This window comes from Chiloscyllium plagiosum, chromosome 15, assembly GCF_004010195.1.
Source record: "Chiloscyllium plagiosum isolate BGI_BamShark_2017 chromosome 15, ASM401019v2, whole genome shotgun sequence".
NCBI classification, from domain to species: domain Eukaryota; kingdom Metazoa; phylum Chordata; class Chondrichthyes; order Orectolobiformes; family Hemiscylliidae; genus Chiloscyllium; species Chiloscyllium plagiosum.
This window is the reverse complement of record NC_057724.1, coordinates 56,092,318-56,118,199: the sequence shown is the minus strand read 5'-3', so window position 1 is coordinate 56,118,199 and position 25,882 is coordinate 56,092,318. Positions and strand designations below refer to the sequence as shown.

At 40.0% G+C, this 25,882-nt stretch overlaps 2 protein-coding genes across 3 annotated transcripts in view; one reads left to right on the top strand and one right to left on the bottom strand.

The window, feature by feature from the left end:
* alg13 (ALG13 UDP-N-acetylglucosaminyltransferase subunit) overlaps positions 1-8,331 on the top strand; it is an 80,952-nt gene extending 72,621 nt beyond the window's left edge. Inside the window, exon 28 of the mRNA XM_043705310.1 lies at positions 7,353-8,331. Coding sequence (XP_043561245.1) covers positions 7,353-7,606 — 254 coding nt within the window. The 3' untranslated portion in view covers positions 7,607-8,331. The remainder of the gene's footprint in view (positions 1-7,352) is intronic.
* An 8,906-nt stretch (positions 8,332-17,237) lies between these two features.
* The window catches only part of LOC122557341 (short transient receptor potential channel 5-like), a 101,178-nt gene continuing 92,533 nt past the window's right edge, over positions 17,238-25,882 (bottom strand). For both annotated transcript variants that reach the window (XM_043704946.1, XM_043704947.1), the window contains 3 exons: positions 23,473-23,514; positions 21,995-22,084; positions 17,238-18,168 (listed from right to left, as the gene is read on the bottom strand). In XM_043704946.1, coding sequence (XP_043560881.1) covers positions 17,425-18,168; positions 21,995-22,084; positions 23,473-23,514 — 876 coding nt within the window. In that variant the 3' untranslated portion in view covers positions 17,238-17,424. The remainder of the gene's footprint in view (positions 18,169-21,994; positions 22,085-23,472; positions 23,515-25,882) is intronic.

Genomic DNA, 25,882 nt, shown 5'->3' with positions numbered 1-25,882 from the left:
TCCCTCCTCTCTATCTTTTATCTTAGCCTGCTGGACCAACTTTCCTCATTCCTGAAGAAGGGCTAATGCCCGAAACGTCGATTCTCCTGTTCCCTAGATGCTGCCTGACCTGCTGCGCTTTTCCAGCAACACATTTCCATCAGTTATGATATCATGGCTGTGCTAAAGGAGGGCACTATGGAGGGCTGAGCAGTGAGGCATTATGTGTAGAGCTGAGAAATAAGGGTACAGTTACATTGGGGCTGTATTACAGTGAGCGTGAGGTAGAAGATTAAATAGATAAACAGATTATGGAATGATGTAGAGGCAACAGAGTGGTGGTGATGGGAGATTTTAATTTTCCCAACATTGACTGGGATACACTTAATATCGGTCTGGATGAGGCAGAATTTGTAAGTAGCATCCAGGAAAGTTTTCTAGAGCAGTATGTCGATATTCTGACTAGGGTGGTGGTGATGGGAGATTTTAATTTTCCCAACATTGACTGGGATACACTTAATATCGGTCTGGATGAGGCAGAATTTGTAAGTAGCATCCAGGAAAGTTTTCTAGAGCAGTATGTCGATATTCTGACTAGGGAAGGGGCTATATTGGACCTGGTGTTGTAATGAGGCAAAAGTGAGGACTGCAAATGCTGGCAATGAGAGCTTCCTGCCTCTATTCCTGATGAAGGGCTTTTGCCCGAAACGTTGATTTTCCTGCTCCTTGGATGCTGCCTGACCTGTGCTTTTCCAGCACTGCTGATCTAAACTCTGGTGTTGTAATGAGCCAGGCTAGGTGGTAGAAGTTGCAGTGGGGGATTTCTTTGGGAATAGTGACCACAATTCTAAGTTTTAGAATACTCATAGACAAAGATGAGGAGTGGTCCGAAGGGAAGAGTGCTAAACTGGGCCAAGGCCACTTATTTCCCAGCTTCTGCTATATTTTGATATGTGGATTGGGAGCAGCTATTTGAAGGCAAGTCCACATTTGATATGTGGGGGCTTTCAAAGTGCAGGATAGGCATATCCCTTTGAAAACAAGGGATAGGAGAGGCAAGATTTGTGAACTGTGGATGACAGGAGAAATCGCGCACCTAGCCAAGAGGAAAAGTGAAGTGTACATAAGGTCCAGGCAACTAAGAACAAAATGAGCCTTCGAGAATATAAAGTAGGACCAATCTTAAATGAGAAATTAAGTGGGCTAAAAGGGGTCATGAAATAACTTTAGCGAACATAATTAAGGAGAATCCCAAGCCTTTTATTCATATATAAGAAGAAAGAGAACTAGAGAAAGGGTTGTCCACTAAAGAATAAGGAAGGTTGTGTTGAACCTGAGAAAATGCCTGAGATTCTCTGATTACTTTGCATCAGTGTTCACTGAGAGGGACATAATGAATGTTGAGATTAGAGATAGAAGTTTGTTTACTCTGGATCACTTTGACATAAGGAGGGAAGATATGTTGGGTAAGCTAAAGGATATTAAGGTGGAGAAATCCCCAGGACTGGATGGGATCGGTCCCAGGTTGCTGAGGGAAGTGAGAGAGGAAATAGTTGGGGCCCTGACAGGTATCTTTGTAGCACAAGTGAAATGTCAGAGGACTGGAGGGTTGTTAATATTGTCCCCCTGTACAAGAAGGGTAGTAGGGATATTCCAGATAACTACAGACCAGTGAGCCTGACATCAGTGGTGGAAAAGTTGCAGGAGAAGGTACTGGGGGATCAAATCAATTTATATTTGGAAAAGAATGGGTTTATCAGTGATAGGCAACATGATTTTGTGCAGGGGAGGCAGTCTTTTACCAGCTTAGTTATTTAAGGAAGTGACCACATTGATTGAAGGAAGGGCTGTAGATGTCATATGCGTAGACTTCAGTAAGGTGTTTGATAAGGTTCCCCATGGTAAACTAATGGAGCAAGTGAAGTCACGTGGTGTGCAGGGTATTTGAGCTAGGTGGATAAAGAACTGTTTGAGCAACAGGAGACAATAGTAGTTGAAGGGAGTTTCTTGAAATGGAGAAAGGTGATTAGTGTTGGGGTCACTGTTGATCGTGATATACATAAATGATTTGGACGAGGGTACTGTTGGTCTGATCAGTCAGTTTGCAGATGACACGGAGATTTGAGTAGCAGAAAGCATATGGGACTGTCAAAGAATACAGGACAGTATAGATAGACTGGAGAGTTGGGCAGAAAAGTGGCAGATGGAGTTCAATCCTGCAAATGTGAGGTGATGCATTTTAGGAAGTCTAACTCTAGAGCGAACAATACTGTAAGCGGAAGAGCCTTGGGCAAAGTTGATGAGCAGAGATATCTGGGAGTTCAGGTCCATTGTACCCTGAAGGTTGCTGCATAGGTGGATAGAGTGGTCAAGAAGGCATATGGTATGCTTGCCTTCATTGGGTGGGGTATTGAGTATAAGAGCTGGCAGGTTATGTTAAAATTGTACAAGACTTTTGTTCGGCTGCATTTGGAATATTGTGTACAGTTCTGGTCACCACATTACCAAAAGGATGTGGAGGCTTTGGAGAGAGTGCAGAGAAGGTTTATGAGGATGTTGTCTGGTATGGAAGGTGCTAGCTATGAAGGGATTAGGATTGACTTTGTTAGAAAAAAGGAGATTGAGGGGGGAGCTGATTGAAGTCTGCAAAATCGTGGAGGGTATGGGGCAGGGTGGATAGAGAAGCTTTTTCCCAGGGTGAGGGATTCAATAACGAGAGGTCACATGCTCAAAGTGAGATGTGAAAAGTTTAAGGGGGATACACGTGGAAAGTACTTTAGAGGGTGGTAGGTGCATGGAACGTGTTGCCAGCAGAGGTGGTAAAGGCAGGCATGGTAGATTCATTTAAGGTGCATCTGGACAGATGTGTGAGTAGGTGGGGAGCACAGGGATACAGATGCTTAGGAATTTGGTGACCGGTTTAGACAGTGGATTTGGATCTGCTCAGGCTTTGAGGACCAAAGGGCCTATTCCTGGGCTGTAAATTTTCTTCTTGTGTTCTGAGTTTTACCCACATGAAGAATATTTTCCATCACTTATTTGGGGGATGTGGGCTTTGCTGCTTGGGCCAGCATTTATTACCCTTAATTGGCAGTGAGCTGCTCACTATCAGTTCATATGTACTATTTTATAGAAGCTCTTGTTACTTTCAGTAATGCTGCTTGGCATCTTATACATATTTTGAATCTTAAAAATAGCTCTACATAGCTGTTTCTGCAATACAAAAATAACGCGATTAAGTAAATTGCTTTTGAAGGGTGCTAAACATAATTACTTTTGAAGAATCAAATTTAGTAATAGTGTGGAACATGGTTGACACTGCCTGAACGTCACGTGACTTCATAGAGAAGAGACTTAATGATGAAAACAGTCTAACCAGATTGATAAAAGAACAATGCTAAATTCACCGCCAGTTTCTGGCTGTCCTCTCAGCACTTCCCACTGACTCTGCACTATTTAACCTACCAAATGTGTTTAACACGGTAAGGGATTCTGTTCTGCACCTAGACAATCTGAATATATTTTCAAAACCAACAACAAACAAACCAGCATGAACTGTTGACATTAAAACTTAGTGTCAATATTTAAGTTGAACTAGCGGTTTAATTGTAAATTTGAGACCTCTGTTTTGAGGAACTTAAATTCTGCACCTCGCTCGCTCAAACCCAAGATCATCACCAGACAAAATTTCAAGATTGCATTTCTGAGCAGGCATTCTGTGTAGTGTTGGAGGCTTAGGCAATTTCAGCACTTAGCGAACTCCTGTGTCACATCCTTCAGAAAAGTTAAGTGCTTGAGGTTTAGAATCTATCACGAGTGGATGGGGTGCAGTGGTTGATCCTGAAGGTTGCTTGTTTCAATCTTTTGGTTAACTACGTATGGTTGTGCCTTGTGCAAGGAATATTGAAACAGTAACTGTTCAGAATCACAACTAAAGCAATCTGGACCAAGATTGAACAGGTATTAGATAAAAGCAAAATGCAATCTGAAAGGAAGTAGCATGAGTTTTAGTAGATGCTCATCAACAGGCTATTAGGTATCTTGAAAAACACTTTGAAATGCAGCAGTGCCCCTCATTTGAAAAATGTTTTCACAATTTGTTTCGGTTTAAAAGAATGAAGTTAAATTTTTTAAAAGGAACTGACTGTTTCCAATCTGCACTAGGCCTCTTGACAGTTATTAATTCCCAGAGTGGGGAGAGACTGCTTTGGACATCAAGGAAGTATACCTCGTGAATCTCTAGAAAATTCAAGTTGGAAATTGAGAAAAACCCACTGCCTAGAGTCATACTGTTGTTGGAGAATAGTTACCTCTGTCTCAGGGTATTGCTGAAACAATTCTTACGGTGTTAGATTCATTAATGACCTTTTTTCCATCGTACGACGTGGGAATATTCATTCAGCTCCATTCAGTTTCTTTTAGTGGAGAAATCCATGGTCTGGTACAGCGAGACCTGGTCAACATTATCCTGGGCTGATGTGTGGCAATTAACATGCATGCCGCACAATATGCGAGGAGAAGGCCCTCCCCAGTGAGACCATCTTTTAATATCTCCCTTTAAAATTCGACAGAAATGCCAACAATGAATTCCCAAACTCTTTTTACACATGGAGTTCACCCTGAATAAGAAATTTTACTGGATACTCACCATAAATGCTATAGCTATAAAAGGTGATCAGAAGATAGGCTTTGCCCGACTCAAGCCTTTCTACAGTCAACAATGGCGAGATGTCTGACTGATAGAGCTATACAGCTTGGAAACAGACCTTTAGGTCTAACTCATCCATGTCGACTGGATATCCTAAATAAATTAGTCCCATTTGCCAGCATTTGACCTATATCCCCTCAACCCTTCCTATTCATATACCCATCCAGATGTCTTTTTAAATGTTGTAATTGTAGCAGCCTCCTCCACTGGCAGCTCATACCATGTACTCTGCATGAAAAAGTTGCCCCTTAGATCCCTTTTCAAATTCCCCCCCCCCCCCCCCCCCATCTTAAACCTATACCCTCTAGTTTTGGACTCCACTACCCTGCAAAAAAGACCTTGTCTATTCCCCCTATTCCTGTCCCTCATGATTTTATTAACCTTGAAAAGGTTACCCCTTGGCCTCCAATGATCCAGGGAAAAAAGCCCCAGTCTATTTAGCCTCTCTATAGCACAAGCTCTCCAAACCTGGTAATATGTTTGTAAATTTTTTCTGAACCCTTTCAAGTTTCATAACATCCTCCCTACAGGAGAGAGACCAGAATTGCACACTGAATGCCAAAAGTGGCCTTACCAATACGCTGTACAACCACAACATGGCCTCCCAACTCCTATATTCAATGCACTGACCAATAAAGGCAAACATACCAAAGACCACCTTCACTATCCTAGCTATTTGTGATTCCAATTTCAAGGAGCTATGAACCTGCACTCCAAGGTTTCTTTTGTTCACCAAAACTCCCAGGACCTTGCCATTAAATGTACAAGTCCACCCCGATTTGCCTTTCCAAAATGTAGCACCTCACATTTATCCGAATTAAATTTCACCTACCATTCCTCAACCCATTGACCCATCTGATCAAAGTCCTGTTATTCTCTAAGGTAACCTTTACTGTTCACTACACCTCAATTTTGGTGTCATCTGCAAACTTACCATACCTCCTAAATCCACATTCAAATCATTATACGAAAAGCAGTGGACCCAGCACCAGTCCTTGTTACGCACTGGTCACAGGCCTCCAGTCCGAAAGGCAGCCCTCCACTACTGTCCTCTATCTTCCATATTCTACTTTTAAGCCAGTTCTGTATCCAAATGGCTAGCTCTCCCTCTTCAGTGAAATCTAATCTTATGATGAGCCTTGTTGAACTCTTACTGAAGTCCATATATATCCTGTCCGCCACTCTGACTTCTTCAATCCTCTTCGTTACTTCAAAAAATGCCAAGTTTGTGCATAGGAAATAATGTCTCACTAAACCATATTGACTATCCCTAATCAGTCCTTGCCTTTCCAAATATGTTAATCATGTCCCTTTTGGATTCCTTCCAAAAACTTGCCCACTGATGTTAGGCTCACTGGTCTATAGTTCATTGGTTTTTCCTTGCCACCTTTCTTAAGTAGTGGCATCACATTTGCCAACCTCCAGTCTTCTGGCACCTCATCTATGGTTATTGATACAAATATCTCAGCAAGGGCCCAGCAATCACTTCCATAGCTTCCCACAGTTCTCAAGTACATCTGATCAAGTCCCAGGGGTTTATCCACCTTTGTGTGTTTTAAGATGTCCAGCACAACCACCACCTATAATGTTGTGACATTTGTGATGAACATGCTCTCCATTTGCCTGAAAATGTGCAGCTCCAGCAATGCTTGAACCTCAGTGCCATTCCGAAGAAAGCACTTTCTAGATTGGCCTATCACTCACCACTTCAAGCGTTCACCCACTCCTCCATGGGTGAGCTATAGTTCAGCTTGTACGATGAGGTGTGCTGCTGCAGCTCAACAGGGCATCCTTGTGACCTACCATATTTGACAAGGGCAAAAGATGTGTAGGGACATGGCTGACTGGTTTCCCATCAAGTCACATTCCATCTTAACTTGAAAATACAATATTCGTTTGCTCTAAAAATGCTGCAGTTCTACCAATTTATGTTCTATTTACTCGTGGGTTGGTCACTGCTTGGCAACATTTTGTCTATCACTAGTTGACCTCAGTGAGCTGTGCCTTGAAATGACTGTAGTCCTTGGTGTATGTAACACCTTCCATGCTGTTAGAAAGGGAGTTTGATGATTTCTTTCAAGCAACATTGAAGAAAAGACCATTAGCTCCAAGTTAGTATGGTGTGTGACTTGAAGGAGAACTTAAGGGGATAGTGTTACCATGCATTTGCTCTATCCTTCTAGATGTTAGTTTGGAAGATGTTCTGAGTGTTGACCCACATGTTCAAGAAGGTGGCTCATCACTTCAGGGTAGTTTGGGAGTGAGCAACAGATGTTTGTTTTGCTAACAACAATACCATATCTTGTGAAGATTTTAAAAAAAAAGTTGAGCAAGTCATGTGACTGATGTTTAGGCAGCATTAGATATAATTGCAGGATTCTTAAAGCTTTTGAAAAGTTAGGTGGTATTTTAGCTCACTTACATTTTTCATTTTGTTAAATTTATTGGAGCATCCTCACTTCTCCCTGTCCTTTCTCCCTTGTCTCAAGAATTTCTCTCTTTTGGAGAATGAACATTTTTCTAGGATTGGACAGAAAGTCACTTTCATGTTGAGATACTGTCTATAATAGTCTGGTCTCTGTAAATTTAAGTAACAATGTCTTACAGTTTTTGGGTGGAATAGATGTATGTTTTTGGTACTGATGGGCTCTACTTTCCTCTGCAGGATCTTATCCTACTGTGGAGCCTCAAACTGTTCCTCATTCAACAATGTACTATCCAGTGCTGACTGATCAGTACATTCCAGCACCTGCTTATGATCCCTGTATCCCTGCAGCATCCGCACTTCATTATGTTGGTGCCTGGTACCCAACAAATCAGATGTGTAATAGTTCACCAAGGCTGCAGAGCCCAGCACCTCCAGCTCCATTAAATTATGTTGGACCTGCCAATCTGCCTACACATTATGTATCTCACTAAGTATGAGAAAAAAATTGGATTTAACATGCCTAATTAGAGGTAGATTGTTTACCTCCTTGCCCACTATCCCCTTACCAACCCCAACCACTATCGAGCATCAGATTCTTTAATTGATTTAACTCCGATTCAAAAAAATCATCCACTTTTTCCTCTGCAATTGCCTGAAATACTTGTATATGTGGTCTTTTATTTAAATAGCTGTTCACATCTCGATACTGAGACTTTCTCACTTTGTAGTAAAGCTCCTAATTGGGTTTGTAGACCAAAATAAGGCAAATGTTGCTTGTCAGTAGATGTGCTTTATGCAAGTTCTTTCCATTGTGCAATATCAACAGAGCTTCAACTTCACCTTGAGTGAAGTGTCTTCTGAAATCAGTTGAAGGGCTACCCTTCAAAGGAAAAAAGTTATTCCAACATTATAATGTAATGTTTTTCACGTGTTGCTTGTTTCAGTTGGTTGATTCCAGCATACAAACCGTACCGCTTCTACCTCATGTTTAAAATCTTTGATATTTTTGAAATCTTTAGTTTGTGAAAGCTTGTGTATTTTTGATCAGTTTAACATGTTAACTTTCGTTTGCCAGTTTTGTGCCAGAAAATGTTTGGCATTGACTTTTTTGTTTTAGACTGTTGATTGCTCAGCTCTGGAGTACAGTTCCAAAGGAAATGCTATGTGGTTGTGGGTTCATCTTTCATTTCATGTTAATAAAATCTGAGCACTGCAACCTACTTGTGTCAGTGTACTTTTGTGTGTAGTCCAGTGAAAACCAATCAATAAATACTGCAATGAAGTATTTGCAGTCTTGTATAGACTCTTTAGTCTAAATTTTCAAAACCATAAAGTAGAAATTTGGATGGGTGCACTGAGATGAGGCTGGGGATAAAAATGTAAAGGTAAACTTGATGGTTACTTGACACTACAGTTTCCAGCAAAATCATATTAAAGATTGCCAGATGAGCCATTTGAGTCTCTGGCACTTTTGAAAAGCCATCTAGTTAATGTCACCCACTCCTCCTTTGTAGATTTACAAAGATTTGATCAAGGAATGATCGAACTCCCTTTTGAAAGCTGCTGTTGTATGGAATCTGTTTTCAGCATCTTTTAATCAGCTCTATATTCCAATTCCTGATGATTTGCAAAATACATTTTTTGTTTCTGACTTCTGTCAATTATCTCACATCTATGTACTTTGACATCTGTTGGAAGCAATTGCTTTTTACTTTTAAATCCTTAATTTCAAAAAAGCATTTAACATTTCCTTGGGATTTTTTCCTGAGATGAATGCCAGCTTCTGTGTCCATAAGTGATTACTGATACACAGTCATTGCAAGGCACGGTTTCTTACCAAACACTTCACTGGGAACTCAGTCATTGTAAAGGTTTGGTCGATAAATTACTAGCAATAAAGTTTCAGCTTTAATCTCCAGCGTCTGCAGACCTCACTTTCTCCTCGATAAATTACTTTGTCAACCAGGAGGACTGCGACCCTCTACACCATTCCAACCAAGCTCCATACAGTCCATAGTGTATTTAATTAATTTTCCCTGGACACACTGCAGTGCTATGAACATTTCAACTTTGACTTCCACATATGCTCACATGTTTTCATATTGTGAGGGAGACTGGTGATGTGAAGAGAAGCCAGTCAAATGTCTGTGATAGCCTGAAGGAAAGTATGTTATCTACACTTTAGATATTAGTTTGTATCCTTTGTAACACTGGTCTTTCATTTCTATTAAATCGTGCTTTTTCTTATCTGATTTTCCCCATAGACCATCCCATCCACCATCCCATCCATGTATAAAATTTTCATCTGAATGAACGAGTCTGAAAAGCCATCAACCTGATTTTAAAGGTTTCTCTTCACAGATACTGCTAGACCTCCTGAGTAGTTCTGGTATTTTTCACTTTTATCCTGGATTTACATCTATAATACTTTTGTATCATCAAATGGCAAGCAGATATCACGTAGCACTTAATTCAGCAGTAATCTTAATGTTCAGTTTGGAGTCAATGAAGGCCACTCTGCTCCTGACTTCATTGCACACAAAGTGCTGTATTCCAGAGGCTAGGTTGGAATGAGTGTCCTTGCGATTAGTCAAAATGTGTAGCACTGGAAAAGCACAATACGTCAGGCAGCATCCAAGGAGGAGGAGAGTCGATAGGTCAGGCATAAGCCCTTCATCAGGCCTGATGAAGAGCTTATGACCGAAATATCAACTTTCCTGCTCCTCTTATGCTGCCTGACCTGCACTTTTCCAGTGCCACACTTTTTGACTCTGATCTCCAGCATTTGTCATCTTTTTCTTCTGACAAAACGACTTTAAGGAACCCCCAGCAAAATTGAAGTTTTAGGGAATCAGCGAGTGGGTTAGAGGGTTGAGGGGGTAAAGTTGAAACTGACACTTGTGGATGTTGGAATGCAGTTATCTCAGCCCCAGAACATCATTACAGGTACACATCAGGATAATGTTCTTAACCCAATCGTCTACATCTTGACCTCTTCAACATAACATCTGAAGTATGATGTTTGATTTTGAACAGCTTTCAATGTCATTTGAGATGACTCTGGTCAGGCTGCAAGGTCAGACCATGAGTAGCTGGAGGCAGCAGGTCAATGGGTCATTGCAGAGAAATGCAGGTAAGAGCTTGCAATCAAATGGAGGAGCTGAAGATTGAAGTTTTAAAACTAGAGGGAAAGGTACACCTAGCCTGAACTGGAGGGAGAATCTCCAGAAAAAACTTAACCTAGTCCTGTTTTTCATGATTAAGATCAGGAAAGGAGAAAAATGGAAATAAAACCTGGAGTTATTCTATTTGTACGTATGGGCTGAGCTGGTTCCAAAATATTAAGTCAGGCAGTATGAAATGTAACAGCTGAGTGAAAAGGTAAAGTTTTTAAATGTTAAAAGGGGCAAGTTATTTTCTGCACTCTTTTTAATACAAGTTGTATATCATTCAATGTTGCCTTTAGTTGTTGAAATAGAATTCTTAAAACTTGAAATCTTATCATGCAACTTCTTTTATATTGGCCATGGAAAGTTTGGATTTCTTACAGACATCTGTAAAGAGATTATAACACTAGTTTCCTTCCTTAAAGGATGTTAACAAATTGCTGGTTTCCTTGGCACCATTACTGATCTAGTTTTAATTCCAGATTTATTTAACTTGTGAACCAACTATTATGGTGAGAATTGAACACTCTAGGTTGAGACCTGCGAGATTATCAAATCAACAACATAATTGCTCCTGTAATTTAATGCATGCAATCTTGGAATGTCAGCTTTGCAGGTAATAAGTGCTGGCTACCTCTTATCTGTTGTAAGACTATAACAAACAGCAATAGGAGTCCCTTGAGCCTGTGCTGCCATTTAATAGGATCATGGCTGATTCAACATGTCACATCCACTCTCCTACCCTTTCCCTGTAACGCTTGATTCTCATCAAGAATCTACCTTTAATATTAAATATACACAAAGACTCTGCCCGCACAGCTCTCTGGCATGGAGTTGCAAATACTTGCAACCTCCTTTGCATCTTATTGAGACTACACCCTCTAGTCCTGAACTATTCCATAAAACATCTGATCAGCATTTACCCTGTCAAGTCCTTTAAGAATCTTATGTCTCAATGCAATCTTACTTCTGAACTCCAAATACAGTCCCAACCTGTTTTAATTTTTGCTTGGAAGTCATTCTCTCCATACCAGGGGTCGTCCAAGTGAACCTTCTCTGAACTGCCTTCAATGAAATATCTTTTGTTAAATAAGGGGAACAAAACTACTCAGATGTCATTCCCCAGTACCACGTACAGTTGCAGTAAGACTTTCCTGCTTCTGTATTCCATCCCCTTGAAATACCTGCTGTACCTGTGCTAGCTTTGTTTCATGCACAAATACCCAAACCTCTTTGCAGCTTTCTGCAGTTTCTTCTCCAATTAAATAATCTGTTCTTTTGTTCTCCTTTTCAAAATGAACAGCTTCATATTTTCCTATTATGCTCTATTTGCTACCTCCTTGCCCACTCACTTAACCTATCACTACCTCTCTGAAAATTTTGTATCCTATTTCCTGCCCGAGAGCCAATTCTCTATCCAAAGCAAGGTATACCCCTGACATCGTGGGCTATTATTTTATAGCTTAACATTGTGTGAGACCTTTCAAATGCCTTTTAGAAGCCTAAATACAGCACATCTAGTTCCACTCTATTCACTCTTGTTGAGATGAAAAACAAAATCTCAACTTACAGTAATAGAGATGTATAGCATGGAAATAGACCCTTCATGTCTAACCCATCCATGTCACCTGGATATCCTAACCTAATGTAGTCCCATTTGCCAGTACTTGGCTGTATCCCTCTAAACCTTTCCTATTCATATACCCATCCAGATGCCTTCTAAATGTTGTAATTGTAAGAGCCTCCACCACTTCCTCTGGCAGCTCATTCCATACACGCACGACCCTCTGCATGAAAAAAGTTGCCCCTTGGGTCCCTTTTTTTAGCTTTTTACCCTCACACCCTAAACCTATGCCCTCTAGTTCTGGACTCCCCCACCCCCAGGGAAAAGACTTTGTCTATTTATCCTATCCATGCCTCTCGTGGTTTTATAAACCTCTATAAGGGCACCCCTCAGCCTCGGATGCTCCAGGGAAAACAGCCCCAGCCTATTCAGCCCCTCCCTGTAGCTCAAATCCTCTGACCCTGGCAACATGCTTGTAAAGCTTTTCTGAACCCTTTCAAGTTTCACAACACCCTTCTGATAGGAGTAAGACAAGAATTGCATACAATATTCCAAAAGTGGCCTAGCCAGTGTGCTATTCAGCCGCAATAATACCTCCCAACTCCTGTATTCAATGCTCTGACCAATAAAGGAAAGCATACCAAATGCCTTCACTATCCTGTCTACCTGCGACTCCACTTTCAAGAAACTATGAGCCTGCACTCAAAGGTCTCTTTGATCAGCAACACTCCCCAGGACCTTGCCATCAAGTGTATAAGTCCTGCTCTGATTTGCTTTTCCAAAATGCAACATCTCACATTTATCTAATTTCAAGTCCATCTGCCACTCACCCCATTAACCCATCTGATCAAGATCTCATTGTACTCTGAGGTAACCTTCTTTGCTGTCAACTGTGCCTCCAATATTGGTGTTATCTGCAAACTTACTAACTATACCTCTTTTATGTTCACATCTAAATTGTTTATATAAATGATGAAAAGTAGTGGATCCAGCACTGATCCTTGTGGCACTCCACTGGTCACAGGCCTCCAGTCTGAAAAACAACCCTCCACCACCACGCTCTGTCTTCCACCTTTTGAGCCAGTTCTGTATCCAAATGGCTAGTTCTCTCTCTATTCAGTGAGATCTAACCTTGCTAACCAGTCTCCCATGGGAACGCCTTTCTGAGGTCCAGATAGATAACATCCACTGCTCTGCCCTCGTCAACCTTCTTCAAAAAACAATCAAGTTTGTGAGACATGATTTCTCATGCATTAAGCCATGTTGACTATCCCTAAGCAGTCCTTGCCTTTCCAAATACATGTAAATCATGTCCCTCAGGATTCCCTCCAACAGCTTGCCCACTGATATTGGGCATTGTGGTAGCCCACCAACACACTAAAATAGCAGCTAATGAACTTGAAAGACCCCATGCAGACCACAAGCGAAATGAATGTCAATTACAAAATACCTTGCAAGAACTGTAACAAACACCACATTGGACAAATAGGCAGAAAACTAACCATCAGGATATAAGAACATCAGCTAGCCTCAAAAGACATGACTTACTCTCACTAGTATCCTTGCATAAAGATGAGCAAGGACACCACTTTGACTGGGACAACACATCCATCCTAGGACAAGCTAAACAGAGACCTGCACAAGAATTCCTAGAAGCATAGCATTCTGACCGGAACTCTATCAACAAACACATTGATTTGGAGCCCATCTACTACCCTCTGAGAAAGAGGAGGAAATGGCATCACCCACGCATGGAAACCTAAACAGAAAGTGGGACATAACACAGCACTTCACTGGAGGTTTACTGATGATGTTAGCATGGTGATGAAATGTCTGAAAACGAACCTTCCAGCTTAGCGAACAAACTTACTCAACCTGAAATATAAATCTTCTCAAAACTTGCTGTCACTATCTATTTCCCCACATTCTATTATCTTACACGTCCTTCTCCACAGTAAACACTGATGCAAAATATTTGTTTAGTATTTCTCCCACCTCCTGCAGTTCCACACATAGGCTTGGGTTGCTGATCTTTGAGGGGCCCTATTCTTTACCCAATTACCTTTTTTCCTTAATGTATTTGTAAAATCCCTTTAGATTCTCCTTAACCTGATTTGCCAAAGCTATCTTATGTCGCCTTTTTGCCCTCCTGATTTCTCTCTAAGTATATTCCTCCAGCCTTTATACTCTGCTAAGCTTTCACTCGATCTCTGCTGTCTATACCTGCCTGACATATGTTCTCTTTTTCTTAACCAAATCTCAATTTGTCCAGTTATCCAGTATTCTGTACACTCACCAGGCTTGCCTTGCCTTTCACTATAACAGAAATGCATTGTCTCTGGACTCTTGTTATCTCATTTTTGAAGGCTTGCAATTTTCCAGCTGTCTCTTTACCTACGAACATCTGCCCCCAATCAGCTTTTGAAAGTTCTTGCCTAACACCCACAAAATTAGCTTTCCTCCAATTTAGAACTTCAATTTTTTAGATCCTGTCTAATCTTTTCCATCACTATTTTAAAACTAATAGATTATGGTCGCTGGCTCCACAGTGTACCCCCACGGACAACCTCAGTCACCTGCCCTACCTTATTTCCAAAGAGCAGGTCATGTTTTGCACCTTCTCTAGTAGGTACATCCATGTATAGAATCAGAAAAATTATCTTGTACACACTTAACAAATTCCTCTCCATCACTATGGCAGTCTCAGTCTGTGTTTGGAAAGTTAAAATCCCCTACCATAACCACCCTATCATTTTGTTTACAAATTTGTTTCTCAATTTCCCGTTGACTATTGTGTCTAAAATACAGTCCCAATAAGGTGATAACCCTGTCTTATTTCTCTGTTCCACCCAAATAACTTCCCTGGATGTATTCCCAGGGATATCCCCTCTAAGTACAGCTGTAATGCCATCTCTTATCAAAAACACCATTCCCCTTCCTCTCTTGGACCCCTTTCTATCCTTCCTGTAGCATTTGTATCCTGGAACATTAAGCGGCCAGTCCTGTCCATCCTTGAGCCACATCTCTGTAATCGCTATGCTATCCCAGTCCCATGTTCCTAACCATGCCCTGAGTTAATCTGCCCTTCCTGTTCGATCTCTTGCACTGGAAAAAATGCAGTTTAATTTATCATGACTATTCTTTAGAGGGTCAGTGTGGACTTGTTGGGCCAAAGGGCCTATTTCATACTATAGGGAATGAATCTTTAAAATCAAAGTCCTACCTTGTTCTCTGCTTTCTTCTTGCCTGCCCTGACTGTTTGACTGGCTCCCTTTCCCAACTATACCAGTCCAAGATTGATCTCTTTTCTCACTATCTCCCTGAGCACCTCAAGCAAATCTCTCTGCCTCGAGGATCTCCTTTTTAAATACCTTAACTTCCTATATTCTCCCTACAGAATCTCATTCTTTTCCCTTCCTATGTCATTAGTTCCAATGTGCACAATGACCTCCTCCTGGTCCCTCTCTTTGAGAACATTCTGCACCCTCTGAGACATTCTTGATCCTGGCACCAGAGAGGCAAAACACCATTCTGATTTTTCGCTGCCAGCTGCAGAAATGTCTGTCTGTGCCTCTGACAATCTATCACTTTCAAAGGTTTGGAACCTGACGTACCCTCCACTATATTAAAGCCATTCTTGATACCAGAAACTTAGCTGTTAGTGTTACATTCCCCTAAGAGTCCATCACCACCTACATTTTCCAAAACAGCACACTTGTTTGAGATGGGGATCGCAGAGGAGATCCTACACTATCTGCCTCCCTCTCCTAACTTTCCTGGATTAACCCATCTATCTGACTATATCTGCGGCTTTTCTCCTTTCCGATAACTGCCATCCATCACACCCCGTAGCTCCTGTAAATTCCTTATTGCATCTAACCGCCGCTCCAACCAATCCATGCAATATGATAGGATTTGCAACCAAAGACACTACCTATACATATAATCATCAGTAACATGGAAACTCTCCCTAAACTCCCACATCCGACAGGAAGAGCACATTCTACTAAAGGTAATCTTTACTCCTTCACAATCTACATACCCAGAAAATAGCACCAAATTATTGCTCTTAAAAAAAAAACACTGCACCAGGCTAACTTAATATTTATGGTTTATATTTTTTAAATTTAATCAAGAGACAGATCTCAAGAAAACATATAATCAAGAAAGAACCCACTCTACTCACTATTGTAGGTTTACAGTGAAGTTACACATAAAAGAACTATGCACTTATCTGTTCCTGTGCTGTGAGCTTTCCCACACAGGTTCCTCCAAGGTCAGCTGTGAATTTTGCTGTTTGTTAATTTTTCCCAGACGCACTCCGATGTCCAGAGATACTTGAACTCAAACAGCAAAGGCAGTAACTGTGCAGATTCACTGCTGTGTCAGACAGCAGTATAGATTTCTTTCTCTGACCACGTGGTTACTCTGTCATAATTTCTCTTTCATGAAGTCATGCTAACTGTGCTTGATAGTTTATGATTTTGCAAATGTTCTGTTATTACCTCCTCTAATCGATTCTGATTCTTTTCCAACAATGGATGTTTGACAAGGTGAAGGTGGGCTGCTTTCATGAACCACTACAGTCTGCAGGCCTAAAACAAATTAGGGGGCAGGGACTGCGAAGTTAGCCTAGTCTTTCTTTACACGGTACTGAGGATACCTTTCGACCACATCTCCTCCTCACTTAAGACTATTCCATCACTGTACTATCATCCAACTTCGCCTATGCCTCAGCCTGTCTGTTTTTGAAATACTTATCCATGTTCTTCCCTCTTGAGTATTCCAGTGCATGTCTTACATTTTACTTCAAACTTGTATTAAACTCTGCTATTACATCCTTATTTGCACCAGGTCTCATTCACCCATCATCGGTGTGCTTGCTGACTTAATTAGTTCCTGATTAAGAAATGACTTTATCTTGGAAAAGCACAGCAGGTTAGGCAGCATCCGAGGAGCAGGAGAATCGACGTTTCAGGCAAAAGCCTTTCAACAAAGTCGATTCTCCTGCTCCTCGGATGCTGCCTGACCTGCTCTAGCACCACACTCTCGACTCTAATCTCCAGCATCTACAGTCCGCACTTTCATCTAATGACTTGATCTTGTCTGTCTTCTTGTCCCCTTTTATCTGTGACTGTCTTCAGCTACACAGCACTCCAAGATATCTGCTCCTCAAATTCTGATTGCACTGAACAGCCCCAATTTTTAATTGTTCTACCTTCGGTAGCTGTGCTTTCCAAGGCCAAGGGCCTAAACTTTAATTTACTCCTAAATGTTTCCTCCTTTACCTCTTTGTCCTTTTTTAAGGCACTTATTCTTCTGACCAATCTTACTTATTATTGCCTTACATGGTTCAGCATCATTTTTTTTTCACCTAACACTCCTGTGCAATGCCTTTGGATGTTTTATTACTTTAATGATGCTGTACAAATACAAGTTGTAATTTACAGGAAGTGTGGTTCCTCTTTAGAAAACACCCCTACAACCACACATTCTCATATATTCAATTTTATAAAATAATTCCTCATGAACATGACCCAAAGTTTGTTGTGGTAAAGTGGTATCTTGATATACAGTATTATAATTGAGTCGTTACATAGTCCTCTTGATGACTGTTCCATCTGGTCATTAGCAAGTCACAGGCTTCCCCCCAGGAGTCATAGACGTCACTTGACGAGTCAATGAGTTTGTTATTGGAGGTACTGATATTGGAAGAACAATTAAAGGAATCATGGTTAGCTGAACAATGGCTATCAATTCTGTTTCTTCTGTTTACTTCATTAAGACCAACAGCATTAAGGCTGCTCTCACTCTTTGTTATATTGTTAGAATTGGAAATTTGGGAATAATTGAAGTCCTGCCACACATTTTGTGCTTGAAGTAGTCCATCAGAAATGCTTGACACTGGCTCTGGGCTTGGTTCAGATAGTTGCCCATTCATCTTGCTGAACAAAAGGCCAAGTCTTTTAAATGAATCCTTCTTCGAATTTGGATATCTCTGGAATCGATTGCCATTTCTGACTGAGGAAGATTGCTTACTCATCCTGTTATTTTTGGATTTCTCTTCATTAAGGTCAATTCCAGAAACTGATTTAATAAGAGCTGAAACACTGAAAGAGTTCATTTTCAACGTCTTTCTGTCATTACTTTCACCTGCCAAATTGAATGACACGATTTTTTTCATTTCTTCAGCACTATCATCCTCCATATCTCCCATCTGCATCCCATCACTGCTGGTAGAGTATGTCCTTCGCGATGATTTCCTGTTTCCTAACAGGTCAAGAACTTCATAGCGAAAACTGGAGATATCTTGTTTCAGTTCCTATGATAATAAAATATATTAATATATTTCATATGGTCTGCATATGTTAAATTTAAATTTAAGCTATCTTAATTTGATGTATTTAAAAGATTCTTCTTTCCTCCAAACCTGATGATTTAATAGTGAAATTATCAAAAGTATCAAGTTAGCAATTTATACAGACCAGAAAGAGCCAGCTATATCGGTTAAGTCATAAAGAGGTGATCACTGTCTTTCCTAGACATTCTGATAACCTGTTATCTCTCACCTGCTACCTGTAATGTTCATCATTACAGAAATACTGTTAGCCAAACTTTGACTAGTTACTACAATTAATGCAGTGAAAGAAATAAATCCACATTCGTAGTCTGACTCAAATTCTTATGATTTGTAAATTCAGTCCCCAGCGTTATTGTCAAATTTGCTTTAATCTGATTCTTTCCGTTCAGTGTTTACTGGCCAGCTGCAGAAGGATATTCCTTCCTTCCTTAGAATTGCTCCCTTTGCAAAATGAAGTAGATTTAGGTTTTACTACACCCTAGACAAGAGCTCTGCCAAAATATGAAGCCAATTGTGATCCCTATTGCTAGCTTTATCATTACATTGAAAAATTAAGTTGTTAATCAAACTAAACTATAACTATAACTATGTCTGAAAATGGAACAAATGGTTTACTAAGGAGAACAGTTGGGGGGGCCTATGAATGAGGAGGAATATATTCTGTTACAATCCAGATGTCTGACTATCAGATACACAAAAATGGTCATGTTTTAAGATGTCTGACTAGAATGACACATACATGAGTAGTTAATATACAAATTTAGTGAATGAAAATAGGCAGCTGAATCGATTCAACCTAGAATACAGTCTGTTCTAACTGTGTTTGGAATGGGTTGACAACTTAAAAATCTTGAAGTCTTAACGGGGAAATATACCTTTTTTTTAAAGTATGCAGCTGGGATCTACAAGGCTCATTTTCCTGATCAGCTGGAGAGCTGAAATAATCTTCCCTTGCAATGTGCTGTCTGCCCACCTATCATGTTTGTATTTTGAAACTTGATTGTCCTACCCAAGGCACATAATGTAAATCAGAAAGAGAAAAATGGGTTGATTCAAAACCAACTAGCTAAGTTTAATCTTGGGAGCCTGCAACTTTCTGGTCTGTATGGCTTGTATGAAATATAATCACCAGTACATTTTAGGAGTCTGTAATGCTATGGGCGGCACGGTGGCACAGTGATTAGCACTGCTGCCTCACAGTGCCAGAGACCTGAGTTCAATTCCCGCCTTAGGCAACTCTCTCTGTGGAGTTTGTACATTCTCCCCGTGTCTGCGTGGGTTTCCTCCAGGTGCTCTGGTTTCCTCCCACAGTCACAAAGATGTGCAGGTCAGGTGAATTGGCCATGCTAAATTGTAGTGTTAGGTGTAGGGGAATGGATCTGGGTGGGTTGCTCTTCGGAGGGTCGGTGTGGACTTGATGGGCCGAAGGACCTGTTTCCACACAGTAAGTAATCTAATCTAATGTTAAAAATCACATAACACCAGGTTATAGTCCAACAGGTTTAATTGGAAGCACACTAGCTTTCGGAGCGACGCTCCTTCATCAGCTGATGAAGGAGCGTCGCTCCGAAAGCTAGTGTGCTTCCAATTAAACCTGTTGGACTATAACCTGGTGTTGTGTGATTTTTAATTTTGTACACCCCAGTCCAACACCGGCATCTCCGAATCATAATCTAATGTTACATGGCATTGAAACATTAAGGTCCTCACCTGAAATCTCTCAAATTTGGCATGATGTTTCCTCAAAGCACAAAAATATGTTGAGGAACTTTTTTACCAGGGTTCAGATTTCCAACAATTTTATTGGGTATTTTCCTAATGAACCTGTTCAGATTTGTTATAACACCCTTCTGGAGCAAGTAGGACTTGAACTTAGGCCACATGTCATGGGTAAGAACACTATCATTTCACCACAAGGACCCTAGCTTATTTTATTACCAGCAATGTATATGCAGTCAGTCATAATTAATTATTATATATTAGTTGGTAGTACAAAATTTGAGTATCGCTGAAAAAAGAAACTTTTTCTGAGTCTTTCATCTTACACCATCAAGACACTTTGCAAGCCTGCCAATGCAAAGGAAAAGCCAACATTTATAGAGCATAAATGGTCAGTGGTGACTGGTTGGAGCGTCAACGCGAGAGAATATGCCAACTAATGCTGATAGACAGTTAACAGACAGGTTTTGTTTAAATGGAAACCAGGTGGATTGATTGGTTGGATAATACCCTGTGATAGGAACGAATGAATAGCTATCATGTATTTTGCTGAGCTGAAACCAGTTTAGTTTGTATTTTCTGTCTATATGGGACAGAGTGTTGTGTATCAATATATATATAGTTACTCGTGCACACAAGTGCATCATACCAATATTGACTAACTACCCTATATTGAGTATCAGCATAATTCTGCGCATGTTCAAGATTATCCAGAAAATGTGGTCCAGTTGCAGAATCACATCTTGTTATGACAATATTAGACATTGTGTTGCAGGTTTTGTGAAGAATCTGCTTGAGTACAGCCAGTACCTTGCTTGTTGTGAAGAGCCAAAGGACGTTTTTTTACAATCTGCCATCTTTTAGATATATGACCTACATACCTGATATCACATTGGCACTGAAATTCATATCCAACATTACTCATTTCTGTAATAGGAAGAATATCATTTTAGCTTTATAGCGGCATCCTGTTAGTGGCATACCCCACTAGTGGCGATTACAACAGCTACATCACCCAAACCTTTAGGAACACCTACTAGATTATTTCTTGAGATACACTGCACAAACCCATGAATGGCCTAAGTAGATATAGGAGCAGAATTAGGCCGTTCAGCCCACTGAGTCTGCGCTGATATGTTTCTCCACTCAATTCTCCTTTCATCCTCTTACTGATCAAGAATTGTGGTCACTTTTCATCCTCAAAAGTGCCCAGTCTATCTCATTTCCTAAAAGGCTAAGGGATTTTAAAAGGTGCTGCCTGACCTGCTGTGCTTTTCCAGCACCACACACTCGACCCTTGAATTTATGTTCTTGTGAGATGCCCTGATGACTGCAAGGCAAAAAAAGCTTTGACTAAATGTGTCTTTTTTCAGCAGTACTCAATATTTAAAAGTTTCTGTATGGAAAGTGCCTGATGACAACATTTAAAATCTATATATTTGAATACCTCGACTGCTTCTAGTCTCCCATCATCAATTCACTGTCATGTCTCACATCAGGGCACTACATATGTTTGTACTACACTTAGTTCAAAATTTTGTACGTGAACCACAGTCTGAGTTTTCTTTAAACATTTTTCGTTTAGAAATTCATAGAAAAATGAAGTACAGAGGGAAGGCATTCACCTTTTAATGCCTGTGATTGTACTCTGAAGATGTTATCTGTCTAGTCCTATTCTTTCCCTATAGATCGGCAAATGGTGCTTTTTTTAATGGTATTAGGGTAAACTGCGATGAAATGGAATAACACTATTGCTTCAGATGACAGGGCTCCTTCATTCAATAATGGTGCTGCAAAGTACTGAGGTATTTAGTGTCCTGGAATCTGTCCATTTAAATTAGGGATTGCCTACACAATGCTGGCAGCAATATTTCCCTCAGTAGTCAGTTCTGATGGTTGGAATAATTCCTTACAATTGAGCAAGCAGAAAGTACCACTTTGGTTAACTCTATTAAAATCTGAGTAGAACATCATAGGATAAGAAACTGCTTAAAAATTTGAAGGCTTGAAATCCACTTTCAAAATATTACCAAAAGGTTAAACCCATTGAAGCAAGTGCCATGTTTACCTTAAAGTTCTCTTCTGTAAGTCCTTCATCAGTTTTGGCACTTCTGATCATAGCCGCAACATATCTTTTCACTAAATTTTTAATGACTTCCTGCCAAATGAAAAGGAACAATACAAAAAAAATCAGTGCCCATTATTTAATTTTATTCATTATTAAGACTAATTTGACTTGCATTGTTTATATATGAAGCGTTTAAACATGCTGTGTTTGAAGAGACTTAAGTGTTGTGAAAATACTCTACTTGACATTTAATGTACCATCATCATGTGAAAATGTCATCACTTGCAAATGTTTCATTGTGATGATAATGATTGCACTGTACTTTTGCCATGGGCCAATGAACAGATTACAGCCCTTTTATCATACTTCATTAGTCACAGTAGAATTGACTCCATCTCTATTAGTTGGTGTGTAACACTAAGTCCAATTATACAGTGCTGCACATTGAGCATAATGTCCAGGTTTGATACATGAGGAACCAGAGGTGAATAAAGTGTTGTAAACAGTGCAAGGAGAAGACAGGTGGCTGATCTCTTTTGCCAGGGTTTCTAGGAGGGGAAAAAAAGAAAAAATATGGCATGGGCGAGACAATCATTGAGGTGCAATGAGGAAATGTTTACCGCTGATTACTATGGTAATTTAAATTAAAATAGGAGAGCAGGAAACAATCAGTAAAAAAAAAAATCAGAGCTATTTCTGGGCAGAGCAGCAAATATTAAATAGAAAGGTGGAGATGATCAGCCTAAAATATTTAAGGAACAAGTGGAAACAATAGTGGGATACTGTCTCTCTAGATGGAAGGTTTGGTTGTAACATATTTGGACATTAATAATTTGAACATTATTCTAACAAGGTCAAAGCAGCAACGGAGAAGACGCAACAATGATTTATAATGGTAATTATTGGACCCCAATAATTTTTCAATAATGAAATTTTTTTTTGTTCACACAGTATATTTGAAAATGAGCTTGTCCTTTTTAAGAATTCTGCCCCTCTAATAACAATATGGCTACAATTGCGTATTCGAGTCGATTTTTGTGTGCTTTATCTGGAGTCATAAAAATGATACCAGTATAAAGAATAGCAGAATATGGACAAGTGCTGGGTTTCACATGACCATTATCTAAAAATTTAGCCTAAAACGATATGGCCATTGGGAGTGTGTCTTAGCACGTCGTTTCTGACAATGGCAAATGACATAGTTTAATGAAGAGCCTTGATTTAAGCTCAGTGAATGAAAAACATATAGATTGGTGTATTTAATACACGAGAGGAATGAGAAAGTTCAGATAAACACTGATTGTAATGATAGCCGTAAAATAAAGAGAAACAGAGTGACGATCAGAAGCACATGGTTAAAAATGAAGGTCAAAAATGAAAACCAAAATGGTTTTGGAGACGAATTTCAACTCTTGGTGGGATTTGTAATTATGATTGATTTTATGTGATTTCTCTGTAATACTGACTGGTCAGCAAACCTGGTAGTGTTGATTTTGGATCAGGTCATCTGCATGCCGTTCCTGAAAGAAGAAAATTGATTTCAGAATTCCGTAAATTATTGACAAAACACAACAGTGGGCATTGTCACTGCAGGTGCACACATGTCATTGATAGCACAGCTAAAATTCAAAAATAAGCAGATTGGAATTAACAAGGCTAAGTATTTTCTCAATGCAACACAAGTGTCAACAAAACTCCTGTCAACTGAGAAACCCCAGATACTTTCCAAAGTAAAATGGTAAGCCGCTAATGATTATGTGGTACAATGCTGCCACGGAAGTGTATGGGGAAAATGGCAATGGGAAGGTTTACTCCAGCTCTTTTTCAGCTCTGAAGCATTGAAATTGCAGAGTTATGAATAGATTGCCATATCCAGTCTGAGTAAAGAGGCTTCTACTTCACCCGGTTTCATGGAATATATCAAACAGTGATTCCAGTAGGCCATTAGAGTTGGATGAACATGCCATGAATGTTGAAGTATCCCAAATAGTATAAAGTCATGGAAGCCATTGCATGTTTCAGATGCCTTTGGCACCATATAGCAGAACTGACTGGGAGAAATGGGATGGTGTGCTGACCATCTAAATTTCGACCCTTGCGTCTATATCTGCTCAGGAAGAGGAAATTAAATTCTCTTTGAGGTGCATTTCATCTTGTGTCAAGCTGGCTCCAGCCACCTAAGCAGTAGGAAGGTCTACACAGTGATATTGTTAGAGGCAGGCTCTGACCACTGCCTGCTCTATATTATTTATGCATTTTTAAAATCTTATTGCGTTCCAATGTGAAGTTTTCTGTTCATTAATTTTATGCGGAAGATTACAGTTGACACATTGGACTAACATTAGCTGAGCAGATGCCTTCACTTGTGTGGGCTTTGCCGTGCTTATTTTGATGTTCTCCCCTTTTAATTCTAGGTTTATGCCGGGCAATGGCTCAACATACACCGAAAGCTTTGGTGGCTTAATGATATGGTTCTGCTTCATTGGTGAGCCCAGACATGTTATATGGCCATTTATTTGAGAGGATCCCGTCCTTACTTGATGTCTACTTGTACACGCTTTGCAATCAGTGAACACTGCAACCAGCATTGGAAATGTTGTTGTGTTTTACTCGTGTCAGAGGCCAATTCTCATTCCCACATTGTCATCAGCAAAGCTGGTGATTGATATTGGAGTCACATTCTCTGCATACTTTCCACCCAAAATGGCCGTACAATTAAGCATTCAGACATCAAAGGAGCTGAGGATTTTCTTTTAAGTCTCTGCCAGTATGTCACAAAAGTATGAGAGCTGTGTCTTGTTATTTTTGTGTCTTTAAAAACAGTGGACTGTGAGGAGAAAGACCTGTTTTTAAAAGCACCAATTTATTAAGATGGTTGCATCTTAATTTGGTGAATTTGGTACCTTATGTGAACACTTTTTTTTGTGGCTGTGGGTTCCTGCAATGTGCAGGCAATCAGGAATTGTTTACATGTGAAGCTGATTGGTTCACAGCCATGTGAGCAGGTTGGAACTGAAAATAAGTTACAGAGACACAGACACACACAGAGAAAAAATAAACTGAAGTCTATGCTGTTATGCTACACAGCAGAAGCTGCCTGCTCTCTGCAGTAAGAAGGGGTTAAACTTGAAGAAAACCAGTTACCTTTTCTCCAGCTGTTGCTGTGAATTGTGATTTTTGAAATGATTGATCAGAGATATTTTCCAAGTGAATCTTTCACTCTGTATTTCTTACAACCTAGTAGAAGCTTCTGGAGAAATACAACTGAGCAACAACTGAAGAAAGATCATCAACAATATCGGGATCAGGAAGCAAAGACTACTGAACTGACTTTCCAGTTCTTTTTACCTCTGCCAATATCTATTTTTCCTATAAGTTTGTCTGTTTGTCTTTCTGTATGTGTGTGCATATAAAGATAGAATGTATTACAGTTTTAGTACAATTTTAGATAGTAGTGTTTTATTCCACTGGTTTATATCTGTTTACTTGTAGCTACTTGTAATAAGTAATTATTCTCCTTTAGTATAGAGGCCTGGTCTGTGCTTTCTTTCATATAGTCCAACCTGGTGTTGTATTATTTTTAACTTTGTGCTTTCTGTCAACTTTGGTCTGAAAGTCAGATAAAATAAGGTACTGTGAGCACTTTAAAAAAAAAGTTAATATTTGCTATGACTCTAGGAGTAGTGAGGCTTGATTTATAATGTGTTACCCCAGTTGGTCATAACATGCAGCAGAAATGTAGAATTTTCAGTAGTGATACATCTCAATGGCTAGAATTGAGATTTCACCAGCATATTTCTGCATTCTCCTTTATCAGAATAAAATGATAGCACTGCTGCCTCACAGCGCCAGAGACACGGATTCAATTCCCGCCGCAGGCGACTGACT